The 20,291-nt window shown below is 40.7% G+C and overlaps 1 protein-coding gene across 4 annotated transcripts in view; it reads right to left on the reverse strand.

The window, feature by feature from the left end:
* TTC17 (tetratricopeptide repeat domain 17) overlaps positions 1–20,291 on the reverse strand; it is a 53,818-nt gene that overhangs the window by 33,210 nt on the left and 317 nt on the right. Inside the window, exons 1-13 of one of the 4 annotated variants that reach the window (XM_079950795.1) lie at positions 20,164–20,248; positions 11,193–11,282; positions 9,945–10,114; positions 8,995–9,106; positions 7,306–7,437; positions 5,894–6,003; positions 4,863–5,007; positions 4,374–4,513; positions 3,918–4,078; positions 3,022–3,134; positions 2,096–2,242; positions 1,385–1,500; positions 735–909 (exon numbers count right to left, since the gene is read on the reverse strand). In XM_079950795.1, coding sequence (XP_079806921.1) covers positions 735–909; positions 1,385–1,500; positions 2,096–2,242; positions 3,022–3,134; positions 3,918–4,078; positions 4,374–4,513; positions 4,863–5,007; positions 5,894–6,003; positions 7,306–7,437; positions 8,995–9,106; positions 9,945–10,114; positions 11,193–11,270 — 1,599 coding nt within the window. In that variant the 5' untranslated portion in view covers positions 11,271–11,282; positions 20,164–20,248. Of the gene's footprint in view, positions 1–734; positions 910–1,384; positions 1,501–2,095; positions 2,243–3,021; positions 3,135–3,917; positions 4,079–4,373; positions 4,514–4,862; positions 5,008–5,893; positions 6,004–7,305; positions 7,438–8,994; positions 9,107–9,944; positions 10,115–11,192; positions 11,283–20,048; positions 20,249–20,291 lie in introns of those variants that run through there. The other 3 variants (XM_079950794.1, XM_079950792.1, XM_079950793.1) reach the window with 3 other exon arrangements.

Genomic DNA, 20,291 nt, shown 5'->3' on the forward strand with positions numbered 1-20,291 from the left:
ACAACATAGTCAAAATCCAACAGAAAACAAACAGAAACTGCAAGTCTAAATAGTCCAGTAATATAACCTAAGCTGGCTTGATTTAGCAACAGCTACTTCTGGTCCCTTACAGAGGGAAAGGAGGTGATAATAATAATAATAATTTATACTAATAATAATTTATTATTTATACCCCGCTCATCTGGCTGAGTTTCCCCAGCCATTCTGGGCGGCTTCCAATCAAGTGTTAAAAACAATACAACATTGATAATTTTGCACATATTGCTGGGGTGGTTCAGTGCTAAGATTGAGAGAAAGTGGCTTGCCTTAGGCCACCTAGCAAGTTCACAGCAGTGGTAAGATGCCAGTTATGGATTTCCTAATTCACAGCTCAAACTCTTAGCCACCAGCAATACCACAATGTAAAGCACCACTAATTTGGAGTGCATTAACGATTCCTTGCACCTGTATCATGTCAACTAACCGAATAAACCAAGTTCACAGAATCTGATCGTAATGCAAAAGCAGGGTGCTGCCTCAAACATTTTGCAGATAGGTGACTGTCAATTGAAACAAACATGTTGTAACAGCTACAGGCTTCCTTTCAGTGGTGACTTGGCCATTTCCAAACTGAATTTTATGTGGGAAGACCACTTGCTTTCAAAAGGTTGTCAAGTCTGGAAGTGACAATTTATAGGACAGAGAAGACCAGAAGTATACTAACAATCTTCAAATATAATCATAAAATCTCTTACTTGTTTGGCATGATCATCTGGCATCTTTACCGTCAGATCCAGATGACTGTCTAGTTCTTTGATCAAAAAGTGCATAGAGTCACTGTTATGGGCATCAGAAATGGAAGAACAATCTGGCTCATAGACCTCGGTTTGTGCATCGTCATCCCCTGGACTGCTAAGTATTGAATGGATTCTAAGAAATTTAAACAAACACCACACAGGTATAAGAATATGATTCAGACTACAGGAGTACCAATTTAAAGGCAACAATCATAGTAGAATTAAATTGCTTTATAAACTAGAGAGGCAGAACATATGTTCATTACTGTCAGACAATAGTAACTTTGGTTTGGCACTCTTTACTATGCCACAGCACTAAAGGTAACCTGAAAAAGAAAATCCCACTGAAGTAAATCCCACTGAACTCATTTTGATTTACTCTAAAGGTAGCATGCAAAGGACTGCAGCCTATTTTCCAGTTTTCTAACTGAACATCACATGCAACATCTTTTAGTCTCATTGGTGTTGGTTTTTCAGTGCTAGGCATATTCCATGTTTCAATAACTGTATTTTTATATTATACTATTATTATGTTGCTGCTACTGCGAGCTGCTCTGGCTACACTTGCATGCAAATGACATAAGAACTGATTTATTAACAGTACTCACCTTTGCCCCCTGCTTTCTGGATGCAGGAAATAAGTTGGTAGTTCTCCTGGGGAGGGGATAGCTGGATAGGTTTTTACACACTCTGATCTTTTAGGCCACAAAATATTCTGCTTCTCCTGATCACAGAGAAAATATTTCTTAAGGTATCACAAAGTTATGACTGTCTGATTTTCTACTTGCTAGAGAAAACTCGCCAGAATTCAAGAAACCAGAACTTCTAAATGCTTCCACTTTCTTTGGGCAGTGATTCCCAGTTTATCAAGCAAAATCCATGACAAAAGTCAGATGGCTGCCCTGCAGTTTTGAACTCTGTTCACCATGGTTTACTATCATAACATCTTTGCAGTTTTGGTGGCAGACAGAGTTGTGAATGGAGAGACAAAACCATCGTGACCCAGAAGGTACCTTGGGAGGAAGCTAACGTTTTGAGAGTGGACGTTCGCTCACACAATGGGACTTCACCTTGAGGAAGCAAATGGGGTTGGGGATGCAGGGGGAGGAGAGGAATGAGAAGTCCTATTGGATGAGTGGAAGTCCATTCTGCTTGTGCACAGACACCACTGCCAACAAGAGGCCCAAAATAGATTAGCTTTATTTTATGCATATTGTTAGTTATGTACTTGTCTTTAGCAGAACACTACTAGCAAACAATGAAACTGGCTAGGAGGCCTTGCCTAGGAAAGAAAAGTCATAGCTACCCTATCCACTTACCCTGTAAGCCTCAGATTCCAGGCCCCATAATGAGAAGACAGAATGGACCAAAGGGGAAGACTCCAAGGAATGGCCAAAGTCACTGTGGTTGGCATGAAGTTCAGAATTCATGGATGTCATACTGGAAATGGAAGAATCACTGCCAAACTAGAAACAGAAAATGCATAAGAAAAGTTTGGAGCATGAAATTGACACCTCAAGGAGACTTCTTTAAGAAAAAAACTACTTCCTTACAAAAAACTAACTACATTGGATTGCATGCAGTGCAATTCTGAGCATGTTGGAAAATGTGGGAAGCCCCCTCACGAGATGCTGAGAAAATCAACAGCCCTGATATTAATAATTTTAAGCAGCAGTGCAAATCACCTCCCCAAACTTCAGAACTACAGGTTCTAAAGCAGGCACAATCTTTCTTCAAAGCATTAAAAAAAGAACAACACATTTTGCCAGACAATACTTTCAATTTCCTTCTCTTGATGAACAGTGTGAAAGTTAGTTTTGTTTTCCCTGAAACCCATTCATCACGTATCTAGTGTCTGAGCACACCATGAAGGAGTTATTGATGATCAAAATCCAAAGATGAGGGAGGGAGTCACAAAGTAAGTTTGTTTCAATATCTGGGTGCTTTTTTCCGTCTGATGCTCAGGACAAGATACAGTGATCAGCAACCTGGAATGAATGCATACTGTCTGTTGTGTTTAGGAGCCAGGCAGTTTATGCCTTCCAAGATAGACGATGGGGCTCCAAAGGAACCTACATATTGGATTGATTGGAACTCCCTGCACCCCAGTTTTGTTTTAAAATCTTGTGCTAGGGTAAATAGAAATAGGTATAAAAGGAATATCCTCATCTTTAGACACCTCAGGAAGATGTGTACCCCTCACTACAGATCATGAAGCAGGGAGAGCAAGGCTCTACAGACAAACCTCAACATATTCAACATTTTCAAACATGTCACCACGGTGATAACGGACAGGTTGGTCCCACTGGCAATGCAAACTGTGCTGCTGGTTGCCCAGGCGACAAATCTGATGGTTTCCTGCAGTATATAAACATAAAATTCAAGTTAAAAGCTAACAAAATTATGGTTGACAGCATTTAGGATCAAGAAGATATACCTAACAGATCTCTTCCAAGCTAAGCATCCGAAAACAAATGATTCTTAATTTCCCGTTTTTATTATGTTTCTCGATTCTGCATGGAGGAAGAGCATTTTAGATAATAAATTACTCACTATCTTGGTCCACACAGAGCTTGTGCATATTGGCTATCTTGGCCAGCACTTCAGTTTTTGCCAGAAAGAAATGCATTTCCTAACCTTGGCTCCAGACTACAGGGCTCTTAAGAAACATGCATTTTTAGTACCATGGAGCACATTGAATTTACAGGCAGAATTCAGAGGCCCATGCATGTGACACATTTCTTTTGAACAAGGAAGGTTGCTGGTTTTCCTCTCAGGTTTAACAGAATGTTTAACAGAATTAAACAGAGAATTTAACAGAATTAAACAGAAACTCTGTTAAACAGAGACTCTCATGTTTAACAGAATGTTACTCCAGAAGGTCCTGTGACCTTCAAAAGTGGCTTTTTGTAGTGGAGACAAGGGGCTGCATGCTAAAAGGAGAGTCTGTTTGTTAGAGCAGAACACACTAAAATGCAACTTTTTGGCATTTTTAATATGCCGTCAGCAAGTGTTCTAGTCAGTGAGTTGGTTTATTCAAAAGCCCTGGTTTTACCTGAAACAGAATTCCTTGGACAAACATACAAATTTCATTTCGGCTTTTTACATTTCCCAATGAACATCTTGTTACACAACAGATACCTAGTTGTGCCTCTTTCGCCATCTGTGTTTCATGGATAATGTTCCTCAGGATCTGTTCTTCCTGAATCAGCTTGTGCTTTTCTAAGATCTCTTGCTGCCTTAAGTAATGGTCATGTTGCTTTTGATATTCCTTCAGTTCATTTAATGTTCGCTGAAGTGATCTTGAAAAATTTAACACCAAAGAAAAGGACATTTAAGTTGCTTAAAATAGCTTTTGCTATGTCAGTACTTACTTTCAAGGTTGGTTTTTCTGTATATTTGTTTCTTAGGTTTTATTAAACGATACAGTTAAGTTACAGCATGCTACCATGCAGCTGATTTTCAATGCTGCAGTGTGGGCTTTAATTTTCCTTAGATTTAAAATTATGCAGTTTTATATTTTATTTTAAGGAAGTAGTAAACAAGAAAGTAAATCTGAACAAGCCTGTGTATGAATTTTGAGGATAAATTCACTACCTGTGCTGAGCCTCCAGTTTCTGCTCAAGCTTTTGCTGACATAGGACAGCATGCTTCCTTTTAATTGCTTGTTCAAACCCTGGTTTTGCCTGTAAAGCATGATCATAACATAGTACTGAGTGGTTGTATTCCCCAAGCATCTGAAAAAAGAGATTGAGGGGAAAAAAGACACGTTAGCAGCATTCAAATGTAATATGAACATTTAATGTAGCTTCTGAATTTCATATTGATTACGAGTTTCAGCATGTGACTGCTCTGGAAATAGAATCATGTTTAATACATCATGGCTGCTTTAGTGAGGCCCTCCAAAACAACAACAGCAGCAAAAATGCAAATAAATGTTATCTGTCGGTTTAAAGATCTTCAAAGATAGCCAAATTCAAAACATTCTTGTCCTGAAGATGCATGAGTCTCACTGTTCAATTTGTAAGAGAGCTAATCAATGTGGTATAATCTTTCTAGATAACTGAAAAATAAGATATTATTTACTGCATATATGTTTCCTAAAGTATAATAGCTGGTGAAGACGTCACTGTAATCCAGAGCTGCATGGACCACAATGGCTGCATCAGCAGAGAAGTGTGCCCTGTGTAGCACATTTGCCAGGTTTATCAGTGCAACATCTTTATTGTGCCTGAAAGAGAGGGAAAAAACAAAGCGGTCATTAAGATGATATCCTAAGGCATTTCTAAGCAACTGGCAAGCCTCTGGCCTCAGGTTCAATCTCTGGTTACTTGCATGCAGGAAAGTGAGAACTATTGAGAAGCTACTAGCCAGAATCTATGCAAAAATGCAATTCAGACATAACAATAGCCCAGAGCTTCCTAAGCGACTGATCTAATATGAAGTGTCTTTTTATATCCAAAAGCGTGTACATCTATCCTGCTGTCTTATACTTTTATCTATTGCTAGGAATGTCAGTAGTCTAAAAGCGCATGGGTTGACTGAGCACAATGGTTTTGGAGAAGGCTGCTGTTGTTTTTTTTTATAATGAAGAGCAATTCAGCCAGTACTTCCATCAGATGACGCACAATTATGTATAAATAGTCTTCTTCCTTATTTGGTTCTAAAACCAGAATTAACTATTGTAGTTCGGTAAGTTATAAATAGTAGTAATAATTTCAACATCATTTGCTGATAAAGAATAATATTCTGAAGTGAGTTATGACTAAGTAACTTTGGTTACGGAGCAGGGAACATGAAAAAAGCTAGCCTAAGTTATTCCCACACATCTTTGTATAAGCAGGACAACATACACATGCACACTATTTAGCATTCACTGTGATATGGTTCAGATAAGCCAACAGCACAAAGCAAGAGACACCCATCCAAAGAACCTAGTGTAAGTCAAACAAAAGATGGCAGAATCTCTAGATATCTATATGCATCTACAATTCCATCATATAACTGCATCGGCCTGTCAATCCTAAGGGGGAAGCAACTGCCACCCTCGATTAGCTTAATTTTCAAATCATACAACAGACTGTATTATGCTGCTAATAAAAATCCATTTGCCTCACCTTGTAGAAAAATGGAGAGCCCGCATGGCACACTCCACTACTTGGTATGGCTCATTCTTTATTCGCCAGTAGAAGGAAGCCATATTATATAATACCCAAGAAGAAGAATTCTGTGAAGAACAGGAGACACAAGAAATGTTTACTTTTTTTTTTAAGTTACTAAACTTTTTAGCTGTTGGTGGCTGAAACAGGATTCTGAACATACACACACTATCAGAATGCCTGTTATCCCCAAATTCAGTTATGTGAATATAAAGAGTTATGCCTAAACCTTGCTACATGAATGGCTGATTCAGCTATGAACAGCCAGAGTCTGTCCACTTCCTTACTTGTTTGTGCTCCGCAGGTCAGTAGCAGTCTTTTTCGAGCAGAAGCCATGTGGGGAGGGGGGAGGGATGGAAAGAGATTGGACAAATCAGTTTTTCCTTTTGCTGGTTGGCTGCAGCCATTTCAGGAAGAAACCATGGATGAAGTGGGGAGAGAGACTGGATTAGAAATGTTCCCACAGGAAAAAGAGGAAATTGCCAGCTCATTATGTGAATGCCTAACGAACGATTTTCTGGGGATGCATTGTATCCAGAAACCGGGACCTGCATGTAATCCATTTTCTTCTAGTCTTCACAGTATATGAAAATTTGGGAGGGCTAATGAAATAAAAACTCTAGAAGGAATTTAACATGGTGCTGTGGCAATTGTTCTGTCAGTAGAAGCTTGTGAGACACAACAACTGCCCCTTGTGCACTGCTTAGGGATTCCCCCCCCCCCAAGGCCAATTTCAGGGGCGGGGGGGGGGGGGCAGGAAGTCCTGCTGTGTTAGTGGAAGTCATTGTACAAACTTCCACTAATGGAACTTGTTAACTGATTCCTGCCCACTGATTCAAACAAAAATGAGTTGGCTATATATCTGCTACAGATAGGTAGAAATGTATCTGCATCAGCCACTACTCACTGCAATTTATACAAAGAGTATATCACACATTGGAGCAGGAACCGGCAAGCCACTCCAGTATCCCTGCCAAGAAAACTCCATGGACAAAGGCAACAGCTCTGGTCCATGGGGTCACGAAGAGTCGGACACGACTAAACACATATCACACATAAAATGTAACAGAACACATAAAATCCCAAATTAAAAATTACGCAAATTAAGATTCAAGGGACTATAGTGGTCCTCATTTAAATGGCCACTGGTAGAAATTTGCAGACTTTATAGATTGTCTTGGTTCACAGGGAGAAAAGCCACATAAAAATCAGATGAGCACTTAGGGTAAGTAAGCATCCATTGGGATGTTTTTCCTTAACTAGCAGACAGAAGGCATGTGAAGATTTAAGTGCCTGCTAAATATAAAGCATATTCATGTTGAATCAAAGCTTCTATACACTCATTCTGGGGACACACACAAGGTGGTTACCTTCATGAGACCTTCATAAATGCGGTGGCCTATCTCGTCTATGCTTCTTCCTAACCGTCTTGATAAGTAAGTCAATATAGGATCTTCTTTAGGTAACAAGGGTGCAGAAAGATTAACTCTTTCTTGAATACCCTGGGTGGGGGACAGAGAGGATAGAAAAAGAAAAAAGTCAGTGACTGATAAATAAAATGGCATTCTCTACTATCAAGGTGGACAGACTTCGGTCTTTTGTTGTCTGCTTTTTTTCATTTTACAAAAACTTCTGTGGTCCAGTAATGTCTTCACATTTTCATAGCAGGAGTGTGCATTCAGAATTTCTTAACAGTTAGCTAATCTGTGTGAATACTGAATATGAACTTCTGCTTAAGAAAATAAGTAACGCTTTGATACACAGGTCCACCTATTTCAGCATTCTTTACAGAAATACCCAGGAATCAGCAGGAATCACCTGTGATAAGGTGGTAGAAGGTAGCCAGTAATTCCTCATGTCAAATTTACCCACAACTCCCCAATTTAGCAAATACTGCCCCAAAATTTCAACACATAAAGCATCATTTCTGAAAAGGCAATATCTAGTTTACTGAATCCTATAGCAGTCTACTCAGATGTAAGCCCCACAACATTTAATAGGACTTACTTCCAGATAAGCGCACAAAATTGCTGCATCTGTTATTTAGAAATGTATTGTTCTAGTATTCCATATAAAATCATGTTTAAGTATTGTTCCATCAATACCTTCAGCTATTTTTATCCTAAAACACCCACATACAATTTAGGCTGAAGTTAGTGGGGAATTTTGAAGAACTTCAGCTGCTTTAAGTGCTGTAGCAGAATAACAATGTTTGTTACAATGCATAAGATAACCAAGCCTACTGTGTTACTTGCTACCTATAATTCTGCACCAGCAAAATTTTCCAATATTTTTCTTTTAGAAAAAAAATCTGAACATTTCTGACAAAATGAGGCGCGGGGAAGAAAAAGCTATTAAATTATAGAAACTGAAGTTAGGATGCATGTGGGGGAGGAAATATGAGACAGTAGTCACTGTAGGCCAGAAAGCTGGAGAGGGAATTGCAAGCATCATCACTAGAAGCTTTGCAATGATTTCCAAGTCTAGCCCAAAATGTTCAGTAATGTGGCTACAAATATTACTAGGCTGCTTTAAGAAGAAAGTTATTCAGATTTACTTCAGTTAACAGATAACATACTTTAAAGTGATTGTAAGACAAAGCAGGTGGCGCTGTGGGTTAAAGCCTCAGCGCCTAGGACTTGCCGATCGAAAGGTCGGCGGTTCGAATCCCTGCGGCGGGGTGCGCTCCCGCTGCTCGGTCCCAGCGCCTGCCAACCTAGCAGTTCGAAAGCACCTCCGGGTGCAAGTAGATAAATAGGGACCGCTTACCAGCGGGAAGGTAAACGGCGTTTCCGTGTGCGGCTCTGGCTCGCCAGAGCAGCGATGTCACGCTGGCCACGTGACCCGGAAGTGTCTCCGGACAGCGCTGGCCCCTGGCCTCTTAAGTGAGATGGGCGCACAACCCCAGAGTCTGTCAAGACTGGCCCGTACGGGCAGGGGTACCTTTACCTTTACCTTTAAGACAAAGCAGTCCTGACTATCTGAATCTACTTGGACATCTCAGGAAGAAAGGCAGATTAGAGGTAAAGTAACGAAAGACTACATCATTAATTACTTACCCGTAAGTGCTGGAACGCATGAATGCTATATGGAAGATCTAGAATTTTTGTGCATTCTGGCTCTTCTAAGTCTGGAGGTAAAGGAGACTTTGTGTCTACGTAGTCCTCAGGGCTAAAACCAAATAGCAACGCAAACATTAGCATATTTGTTTGCAGTCGAAAAGATCACAAAATACTAGGAATGGGAACTAAGTCATGTAGGAATGCTGATTAACATTATCTGTTTTAAGTCAACTAGATATTTTTCTATCTTGCATTAAAATTGTATTTGCTGAGTCTTCATTTTAAGACTATAAACTAGTACTAATCTCTTTCCCCCCCAAAGCAGGCACAAAATAATTCAGTTAGGATCCTAGAGTGGGTACTTTCTGAAGTGCATATCCTTGCTCAAATAATTAAAATGAACAATATTCAAAATTAAGGAACTCTTTTGGATTCTGCTATACTGACGCTGAATAAAGAAGGTTTGGAATCAAGTTCTGAAATAGAGGGAACTCACAACTTATACACATTTAACTTGTGCACATAAAGCTTTATGCCCTTGGCATTAATTTTTTAAAAAAAATTAAGGGGATAGACATCCAGGAAAATACTTTGGCAAACCATGGAACCCAATGGGTTTTGACTATATGCAATTTTGGCTTTATGTGCTATCTCACAACATTACCCCTGCATAGGTTGAGTGTTGCCTGTACATTTGAAATCATGCTCTGGAGAAAGCCTACTTCACCAAGAATGAATGCAACAAAGTTTAGGAACGCCTAGAAAAGACACATAAGCAAATATTGTTGAGATGACTATAAATATCTTTTTGGGAATATTCAGGAGAGCTACTCATTACCTTAACAGTCACTTATTATTTCAACCTGATTCCCAATGGCACAATCATAATCTGACAATCTGAAATTACAGCTGTTGCAAAAATTTCATACAATTAATCATCTCACTACCTGATATCTTTGCTCTCCAAGGTGATGTAAGTGCCATCATAGAGATCCAAGTCCCCCAAAGGCACCTTTGCTTTAATGCAATCCGGATCTTCCTTATTATGTCTTTGTTCCAGTCCTGTGTCTCTGTCTTCATTCTCCTCTATATGGATCTTCTGAGCAACCAGTTGCTTCTAGAAGAGATACAAAAAACAAAACATTGTTTGAAACAGAACCGCATACCAAGGCATTTCAAAAGGCTTCTTGGGGAGGGTTGCAAGGGGTTGCAGTGAAAGTAGGAAGGTAGGTCAGCTCTGTTGCTCATGCTTTTCAGGATACAACACTTTAATTTTCCCCCATCCCAGTGTAAAGATTGGACACTTCAAACATTGAGAGCCACAATTAATCACTGCCATGTGAACAAGTCTTCATAAAGGATCAAGGTTGCTACTCATTCTTTTAGTGATTAAGGTCCAAAATACATTGATATGTATGTACGTAGGATCATCTGCACAAAACCGGGCCAAGAGTGCTCTTAGCTGTACATAGTGACTTATTTTTGACGTCTCTGACTAGGATGCAAAGAAATTTCTTTATGTCTGCTGAAGGGGCTGGGAATTTTCTGTATGGCTTTGGTTTCTTTAACCAGCAGAACCCCCAATCCTAGCTACATTATAAACTTGCTAGCTGGCTTCAGACATGGGATGCTCTTTAAGAAAGACAAACACACAGAGAACTAGCGTGTTTTTTCTGGCACTGCTCAAGCTTCAGACTGGTTCCTCTTTTTAGATGGGAGATGTGTAGAAGCTGGGGTTACTGTAGTAAAGCATGAACTTTCATGAGCCTGTGCTTTGGTTCAGATGTTTGGTGTCTGGAATATCAAAATGAAAACCATGTCAGATATGGTTTCTGAAATGCCACTCAGTTTCAAAGAAATTTTCATGAGGTGAGAGAGGCTGTTCTTCAAGGGGAAAAAGCTTGGAGCCCTTTGGACTCAGAGAACGAATTCCATGGTTCACTGGAACCTGGCCATGCTTTACAGTTCCAATAGTAAAGGAAAGCCAAAAAGCTTCAACACTTTTTTATTTAAGTTGCAGGTTTTATGCATAGAGACTGAAATAATAAATATGAAGAAAAAACTACTGATGCTAAAGCTTCCAGCATCAGTATTTATCACTCTCCAAATGCACTTCTTTTATCAGGAAATTAGCATTTCATACTTTTCAGTACCCACAAAGCAGGTTTCCAAGACCATTTCATTAACAGCCTCACCTCCAACTCTTTGAGGTAGTTAACAGTTGTTTCTTGTCTCATTAGTATTACTAAATCGTGAGGATGTTTCAGGTTCATTGGCGAGTCGACCTAGAAGACAGTTCAGAATAGCTGCATTATTAAACATCCTTAATGTTTAGACAGCTGAATATTCAGGCATTTGCTGGTAACAGGCTACAGCACTGAGGAATTTCTGAACACTATAAATTGCCAAATGGCTACAGGTAACTTTCAGAAGCTTAGGATATAGGGCATTGAAACATAATGCTGTTTTTATTTGTTTTCTTATATTTATATCCTACTTTTCTTTCCTCATGGAACCCGCGTACTGACAAGATCCGATGCTTAGCTTTAGTAATTACGCATATTACATAATGTTGGGCAATTTGGTATGAGGATTAAGTAGTTAAAAACATACTCTGTGTTATAATCTAAAGTGTGTGCCAACAATTGTATAGCGTCTGAACATTTACATTTTGACAATATTTGTTGGGAGATAGGGTCACCCCAATTAGTTCGTCATATCTCTCTGATTTCTCAGACTTTCAGCACTACTGAATGTAAGATTAAAATTTTATACTTAGTAAGGGTGTAGGTCTGTTAAGAGTAAAATCTCACACTTAGTATAGTAGGTTAATCGTTAATATAGTTATCTAGCTATAAAAGATAAGTTAGATCCACATTGCTAAAATGCCAGTGAATTGCTTTCCCTGATATGCACATTGAGTTTGCTAGTGCTGCTGTACAGGAAAGTAGAAGTTTGACTCCATCATTTTCTGAGGGTTATTTATGAAGGGGAAAATCACCACTTATTATTATTAATTAAATTTGAAGATCACAGGGTGGTTCACAACATAAAAATACAAAATGAGAACACAAAATACTTAACAAAAACAACCCCCCCAAAAAAAGAACACATTTAAAAGGACATAGAATGTTAATCAGCCAAAAGCCTGGTTAAGGAGTAATGTTTTAGCCTAGCCCCCAAATATATGTAATGAATTTGCCAGGCCAGCCTCCTTGGAGAGCGCATTCCAGAAATGGGGAGCCACTGCAGAAAAGGCTGATTCTTGTGTTGCCATCCTCTACAAGACATGAAGAAGGGTGTCAGATGATGATCACAGGATCCATATGGGGGGAGGTGGTCTTTGAGGTATTGTGACCCTAAGCCATTTAGGGATTTACGGGTCAAAACCAGCACACTGAATTGGGCCTGGAAACTAACTGGCAGCCAATGCAATCAGGCCAGGATTAGCCTTATATGTATAAATCATCATGCCCCGAGTGAGCAAGAATTTTGGCTGCCGAATTCTGCAGCAGCTGAAGTTTCTGAATCATCTTCAGAGGCAATTCCATGTGTAACATGTTGCTATAATGCAGGCAACCCCAACCTGTAGTCCTGTTTTGGACTACAATTCCCATAATCCCTGACCACTGATCCTGTTAGCTAGGGATCATGGGAGTTGTAGGCCAAAACAGGACTACAGGTTGTAGGCCAAAACATCTGGAGGGCCGCAGGTTGGGGGTGCATACTATAATGTAACCAAAGGTTACCAGAGCATAGACGACAGAAGTTAAGCTATTCCTGTCCAGGTAGGGGCAAAGCTGGGCCACCAGCCAAAGCTGATGGAAAGCACTCTGTGCCACCAAGGCCATCTGAACCTCAACTGGCAGCAATGGCTCCAGAAGTACCCCCAAGCTGCATACTTGCTCCTTCAAAGGGAGTGCAACCCCATCAAGAGCAGGCAACCTCCCATCCATCTGGTCTAGAGAACCACCCACTAACAGTGCCTCAGCCTTATCTGAATTGAGCTTCAGCTTGTTGGCTCTCATCCAGTCCGTTACTGAGGAAAGACGAAGGTCCAGCACACCCACTGCCACATCTGCAGATGTGAAGGAGAAGCAGAGCTGTGTGTCATCAGCATATTGCTGACAATGTACTCCGAACTCCAGATATCCCCACACAGCAATTTCATGTTGATGTTGAACAGTACAGTGGTTCCTCGGTTTAAGAACAGTCCTGTTTACGAACTACAGTGGTACCCTGGGTTACAGACGCTTCAGGTTACAGACTCTGCTAACCCAGAAATAGTACCTCGGGTTAAGAACATTGCTTCAGGATAAGAACAGAAATTGCGCGGCGGCGGTGCGGCCCCATTAGCTAGAGTGGTACCTCAGGTTAAGAACAGTTTCAGGTTAAGAACAGACTTTTTATTGATAATAATCAGCTAAATAGTTTGAGGATCTATACAACTGTGTAACATGCAGAAAACAGCCTTCTTAGAGAAATAAAAGACTGGAACTGAGGGAAGCCGGGGGGTGGGGGTGGGTGGGTTTGGTGGGGGAGGGTGGGGGGAGGGAGGAAAAATGGGGGGGAGGGGAATAAGGATGATGTGTTTCTGGGTAATATGTTTTGTTTTAATTTTGAATAAAAAAAAGTTTTTAAAAAAGAAAAGAACAGACCTCCAGAGCGAATTAAGTTCTTAACCCGAGGTACCACTGTATTCAGTTTACGAACTCCGCAAAACTGGAAGTAGTGTCCTGGTTTGTGAACTTTACCTTGGTCTAAGAACGCAAGCCGAATGGCGGAAGGGCACCAGCGACAGGAGGCCTCATTAGGGAAAGTGCGCCTCGGTTTAAGAACGGTTTCGGTTTAAGAACGGACTTCCGGAATTGATTAAGTTCGTAAACTGAGGTTCCACTGTATACGGAACAAAACTGAACCCTGAGCAACCCCACATTGAAGGCTCCACAGGGCCAAAGCAAAATCCCCAGACTAGAACTACTGTAAAGTGGTGCCATGTACCCCTACCTCGGACAGCCGACCCAGGATACCATGGTTGATGGTATCAAAAGCTGCCGAGATATTAATCACTTCCCTGGCCCAGCCAGTGGGCAGGGGTCCAGAGCTAGAAAGTGAAGGAAGTGAGAGTGCTGTTGCATTCAGGTCCTGCTAGCACATTCCCATAGGCATCTGACTGGGCACTGTAAGGATGCTGGATGAGGGCCACTGGCCTGATCTAGGAGGCTCTTCTTACCCTGGAGGATATCTCATGTAGTCTAGGCTATGATCACATTTTCATTGAAAGCAGACGGCACACCTAAATGGACCCTTGCAAATAATAATAGAAGTAGGGAAAGGATTCTACTTCATAGTAGGCAGCAGGGTTCAATGGACATGGAATAATACCATTTAGCATGAATCCACCTTTGTACCTTAGGGCAGAAATAGAACATCTATTTTCTGAAAGTTGCTGATAAAGTAGTATAACTTGTGTGCAAACACACACATCTGTCCATCCAACGGTCTTCACAGATCCTCTTGTTTTGCAGAATTACAAATATGTATAAGGTTCCCTTTCCTCACAAATGAGCAGGGAAGGCAATTGTTAAGCAGTTCAAGATACTCCTGCATGAAACAGATCATTCTAAACCCATTTCAATTAGATGTTTGGATGATGTTGGTTGGATTCTGATAGCTGCCAAGAGATGGGGGGTGGGACCCCACTGAAGCTCCTGGATGGTTTAGCACAGTGTTTCCCAACCTTGGGCCTCCAGCTGTTTTTGGACTACAACTCCCATCATCCCTAGTTAGCAAGACCAGTGGTCAGGGATTATGGGAATTGTAGTTCAAAAACAGCTGGAGGCCCAAGGTTGGGAAACACTGGTTTAGCAGCTTTCTTTTGAGTATTAAAAAGATCATAAAGATAAAAAATAAAATATCCCACCCTAAATCAGAAGATAGTGTTTAGGCAATGCATGCAAAATAACAACCAAATGATACAGTACGGGTAAGTTCTCATGTCAGACTACCGTTAACAGTTTATGTTAACCAAAAAGTTTTTAATGTGAGGGGAGTTATCTGTTTATATAATACAATCTACTGGGATACACTGCTTGTTTTTAGATTCTTATATTCTGTTACTTGTTTTGCTGAATCTTTTATGGTAAATTAGTTTAGAGTCAGAGGTGCTTTTTGAAAGGCCAGCTGCATGCTTAAAAATGTTAGTTTTGAATTAGTCAAGGATCTCAGGATGACTAAACATAGGTGGGGCCTTAAGTGCCAAGTTTGCTTATGCTACACATCTATGAAGAAGCATAGGCAGCCATAACATGCCATGAAATTCAGAAGAGTTTAATTGCAGAGAGGCATTGCACCCTGTGCCTTTTTATCGGTAACCTTATTGCTAACTATTCATATAATCAAACATGTTTAATATGTCTATCCTGTCTATTCTATCCTATCTCTATTCTAACCAGAGTGTTCAACAACTATCCAGCTTTTTCATCACAACACAAAACTGCAAAATATTCCCCATACCCTCTTTAATAATACCAAAATGAACATGGTGGAACAGTATTTTAAAGGAACTATTTGACAGATCTTTAAGGCTACAACCCCAAGCGCACTTACTTGAGATTAAGCCCTGCTGGGTCTTACACTGAGTAAATATGAACTGGACTGTGAATTTCTACAACTATTCTTTACTTACACAAGTAAAGGAGGTCATTTCAGTGAAAACAGCAACATTTATAGAATCCATGAATTACGGGAAAAGAGAAAGTAGATAGAAAGACCCACACAATCTGCCCCACCCATGTAATTGCATTATTCACATCAGTCCCCAACTGTGTAAAATTACATGACGGAAAAACAATCCCTATGTGACTGTGGGTGGAAAGCATCTCTGATCCTAATTACATCTGTGCAAATGTGTGCTCTTGATCTCCATGGATCCAACTTTCAACTAAGAGAACGTAGGATTTAAGCCTATAGACATTTTCTCATATGCAAGTTCCATTGGAAATCAAAAAGGGTCACTATGGCTTGGGCAAAAGGAGAACGAGCAATTTAAATAAGCACAAAGTTGCAAAATCACTGTGCCGCTTACGCAAAAACATCAGAACTTGCTTAATGCAGAGGTCTGAGATGAGGAAATTCTGCCAACTCTTTTAAAAAGCCCTGGAAACACTGTACGTAATAGACAACATCAGCTGTGGTGTGAATATTGTAAGACATTTGAATAGTTACAGCTGAAGATTTTGCAGCATCTAATCAGCATAATTTGACAATTATATTATTCAGATATTTCCCCCCAAATGCAATATTCACTAAACTGATCTACCAATCAGTAATATTTGAAGTCAAGAGTGGGCCCTATGTGGTCCTATGGCTACAATCTGTCTCTCCTTCAGCAGCCTGCTGAGTGGAGAGGGAGAGAAAAAGAGATGTTAGAAATGTGGCCTCAAGTCCACCTTTGCTGCTGGCACCATTCAGCACCAACTTCCTTTCTACCCATGATCTCAAAAAAAAAAGAGAAGACTGTCTACTCATTTTAGGTGATTTCAACACCACAGCCCAGCCCGGGCACTGTGATCTGCTGAACAGACCTGGTTAACTTTATCATAGCCTGAAGATGTCTATGTACAGATAAGGGCTTTCCCCAGTGGTCCCTAACTTGTGGAATGATCTCCTTATGGAGATCAGGTGCACAGCAACTCCTGGAAGCTTTCACCAACAATTTAAAACATAGCTCTTTACCCAAAGTTTCCCCAACTGACATACACACATACATAATTTTATTTGTATGCTGCCTTTCCACAGTTTAAACCATGCGCAAGATGGCTTACAACATGAAAAAATACATATCTACAACATAGCAAAAGTAGTTATAAACAATAAATAAAACATTAAAAATACAGAACCAAATGGAACAATTTTCATATAAAGCAAGATCTAAAATAAAGATACAAAAAAAAGAACAGCAACAACCCCCCGCAACAAAAAACCCCAGCCCAAGAGTTAATACTGATTCTTGGCATTTCTGGCTACTGCAGCTGATCCTGATGTTTTATTTCTGCTTCATTAATATCGTTTTCTCATATTTTTTTATATGCTGTTTGTTTTACTGATTTATAACCACCTCAATATTTATTTGAAATAAAAGACAGTATACACATTTTAATAAGTAAATATTAAATTTTTAATTAAGAGGCATCTCCACAACAGAATAGCTAATACAGTATGACATCCATTGGTATTTGATCAGTTAGAAGATAAACTGTCAGCAAGATTGGGTAGGGAGACAATTTCAATTGTCCCCTCACCCCCTGAAGCTCCCCAGAAATCTGCTCCGAAGGGTCCCCTCCAGAGAAGATCAAGGAGGGGCAGCAGTAAGGGAACACCAAAAATTGCCCCCCTCCCCATTCTGCTGACTAATTCTGCTCAGTAGCAGACAAACACTTGTTGCTTACCATCTGTTTTATATCTAAAATTCGTGGTTAGGCAATAGCTTTACTAGGACCAACCAAAACCTGAGGCAACTTTGCATAGCAGGGAAGCAAGTCCAACTCTCAGACTTTGTACCCTTTAAGGAGATTGCATTAGAAGTGTAATAAATACAGTGGTACCTCAGGTTACATACGCTTCAGGTTACAGACTCCGCTAACCCAGAAATAGTGCTTCAGGTTAAGAACTTTGCTGCAGGATGAGAACAGAAATCGTGCTCCGGCGGCGCCGCAGCAGTAGGAGGCCCCATTAGTTAAAGTGATGCTTCAGGTTAAGAACAGTTTCAGGTTAAGTACGGACCTCCGGAACGAATTAAGTACTTAACCCGAGGTACCACTGTACTAGAGTCACTTTCAATATCTCATATGGTAAATGGTATGGAATTAATTATTACAGGAAAATCAGAAAGCTAGCAAAACTGGGAAGTGATCAGCAGAGGCTCTAGATTAAGAACAGTTTGTAACAAGTAGAGTTATGATCAGAAAACAAATTTAGTTGCAGACCTCAACAATGTACAATGAAGTTTAAGCATAGCCAAACTTTCACCATCTTAAACTTACCTACAGATTCACCCCACCACCATATGACATACGTTACAAAGCACAGAAGAGAACCAACAAATCTAGGTAACAACAAAATATGTGATTTGTAATACTAATGAAAACCCATCAACTTATAACAGAAAAGCAATTCAAATGAGATAAGTCCTTTTAATTTGGTAGGAATGCTCCAAGCTGCTGGCAAAAATTTAACTTATAAAACAGGGGAATCAAGCTGCCATGATATTCTTTTTACAAACTACATTTCTGGTGAACTGTACCTGCTGAATAGATTTACCACCTTCTATACCTTGCCTGTGGAATGCGGGTGACGCTGTGGGTTAAACCACAGAGCCTAGGACTTGCTGATCAGAAGGTCGGCGGTTCGAATCCCCATGACGGGGTGAGCTCCCGTTGCTCAGTCCCTGCTCCTGCCAACCTAGCAGTTCAAAAGAACATCATTGCTGTCTAGTGGACTGATGCCTTGCCTTGCCATTCAAAACAGAAAATCTTCCTATCAATAAATGAGCAATGCTTCACCCAGGTATAGCCCAGATAATACTTAAAGCGAGGGTTTGATGGCTCTGTGGTTCACTTATAAAACTCACTCAAAAGCAGTGATGTGTGAAATAGAGAGTGACATGGAACTTTGTACTTATCAACCTCTGCCCAAGTCTCTCCATCAAGAAAGAAAGAAACAGAACAAACTGAATGAGGGCAAAGGTGAAAGTGACATGGCTGCCTATGAAATCAAGCCTGCTAAAAAGGGAGCCAGAGGGGCTCTGATAAATCACAGAACCACTTATCCTAATTACTGCCCTAAGTAAACTAGTAGAAAGCATTACTGAAACTAGATGGTTAAACAACATTAATTAATTAGAATGGCTTCTGCAAAGGATGTTTTGCTTTTCATTCTTCGAGTGTCAACAAGCATGTAAGGTAGGGGAGATTCAGTAGTCATACTTGGACTTCCAACAAGGCTCCTAAGTAAACAGTAGTCATGGTTGTGAAATGGTGATTGTTTGTGAAATCATGCAGAAGAGGGTAGGAATAAGCAGAACATTTTCAAAATGTTCTGAACAAAACTCTGTACTGGGTCCATTGCCATTTAACATTCATATATGATATGGAATTAGGGTGAGCCGTGAGATAGCCATGCTTGTAGATGAAACTTGAAAGAGATTTTGTAGGACTCAAAAAGGGCATTTCAGGTGGAAGATGACTGTGTGCCACAGAAAACCTTAAATGAAAGCTTCAACAGAAGGTGCAGCATTGTAGGGTGGGGGAAGAAAAACTAAATGTTGGGAATTAGGAGATATTTAAAACACTACAGACAAGAGCTTCTAAAGTGATCAGGGAGCTGGACTTCCAAACAAGGAATGGCTAGCTAGGACATTTGGGGCTCTTTAGAGAAAGATGACTATGAAGACACATGACCTGTTAATAAAATCATGTGGAGAAACTGAGGAGTCTTCAGTTCACCTCTCTCATTATTCCGGAATGAAGGTCCCAATGAAAGTGACAGGCGGCCAATAGTACCTTTATCTCTCTATTACATGTAACACATGGTTACTTACGGAATTCACCACTACATAATGTGTCACGGTGATAGCTTAGATAAATTCACAGAGGTCAACCTTTACTGTAACTAAATGAAAATGTACATAAGCAGAGGCAGTATACACCTGAAGACCAAATCGTGGGCCGCCCAGAAGGGGTGTGGGCAGAAAAACAACAAGGAAGGCCTGCTGACACTATTCCTACATCACACTCTTTCCTCAGAGGCACTTTGCTGTCCTAAAGGGATCCCTGCTGGGCTCTTCTTAGGTCACCACCACAGAAACGCTGATCAAAGGAAGAGCTTCAAGAACAGCAGCAACGAGGTTGCTGGAAACCACAGGAGGGGAAGAGGAGGAGAGCTGCTTTTGTGCTCGAACCCCGCTTGCTGGTTTCCCACAGGCAAGGGCTCAGCCAGGACACTGGGCTATTTGGGCCACTGGCCTGATCCTGCAGGATCTGCTCACGCACCTCTCGAGAAAGAACCTCGCGGCCATGTGCACCTGGAGACATGAGAGGGAGGGAAGGAAACTCGAGCCAGCATGGGAAGCGGCGCTGGAAAGGGAGGGATGGGAAGGGGCTGCACCTCAGGCACCGGCAACGCGCCCGCGGAGCCTCTCTCTCTCTCTCCTTCCCTACACAGGGGACGGACCCTCCTTGGCACCGGGAGAAGAATGCAGAGGGAAGGGGGGGGGGGGAGGAAGCGTTTCTATG

The sequence above is a fragment of the Podarcis cretensis genome (assembly GCF_951804945.1).
Source record: "Podarcis cretensis genome assembly, chromosome: 1".
Classification (NCBI taxonomy): Eukaryota; Metazoa; Chordata; class Lepidosauria; order Squamata; family Lacertidae; genus Podarcis; species Podarcis cretensis.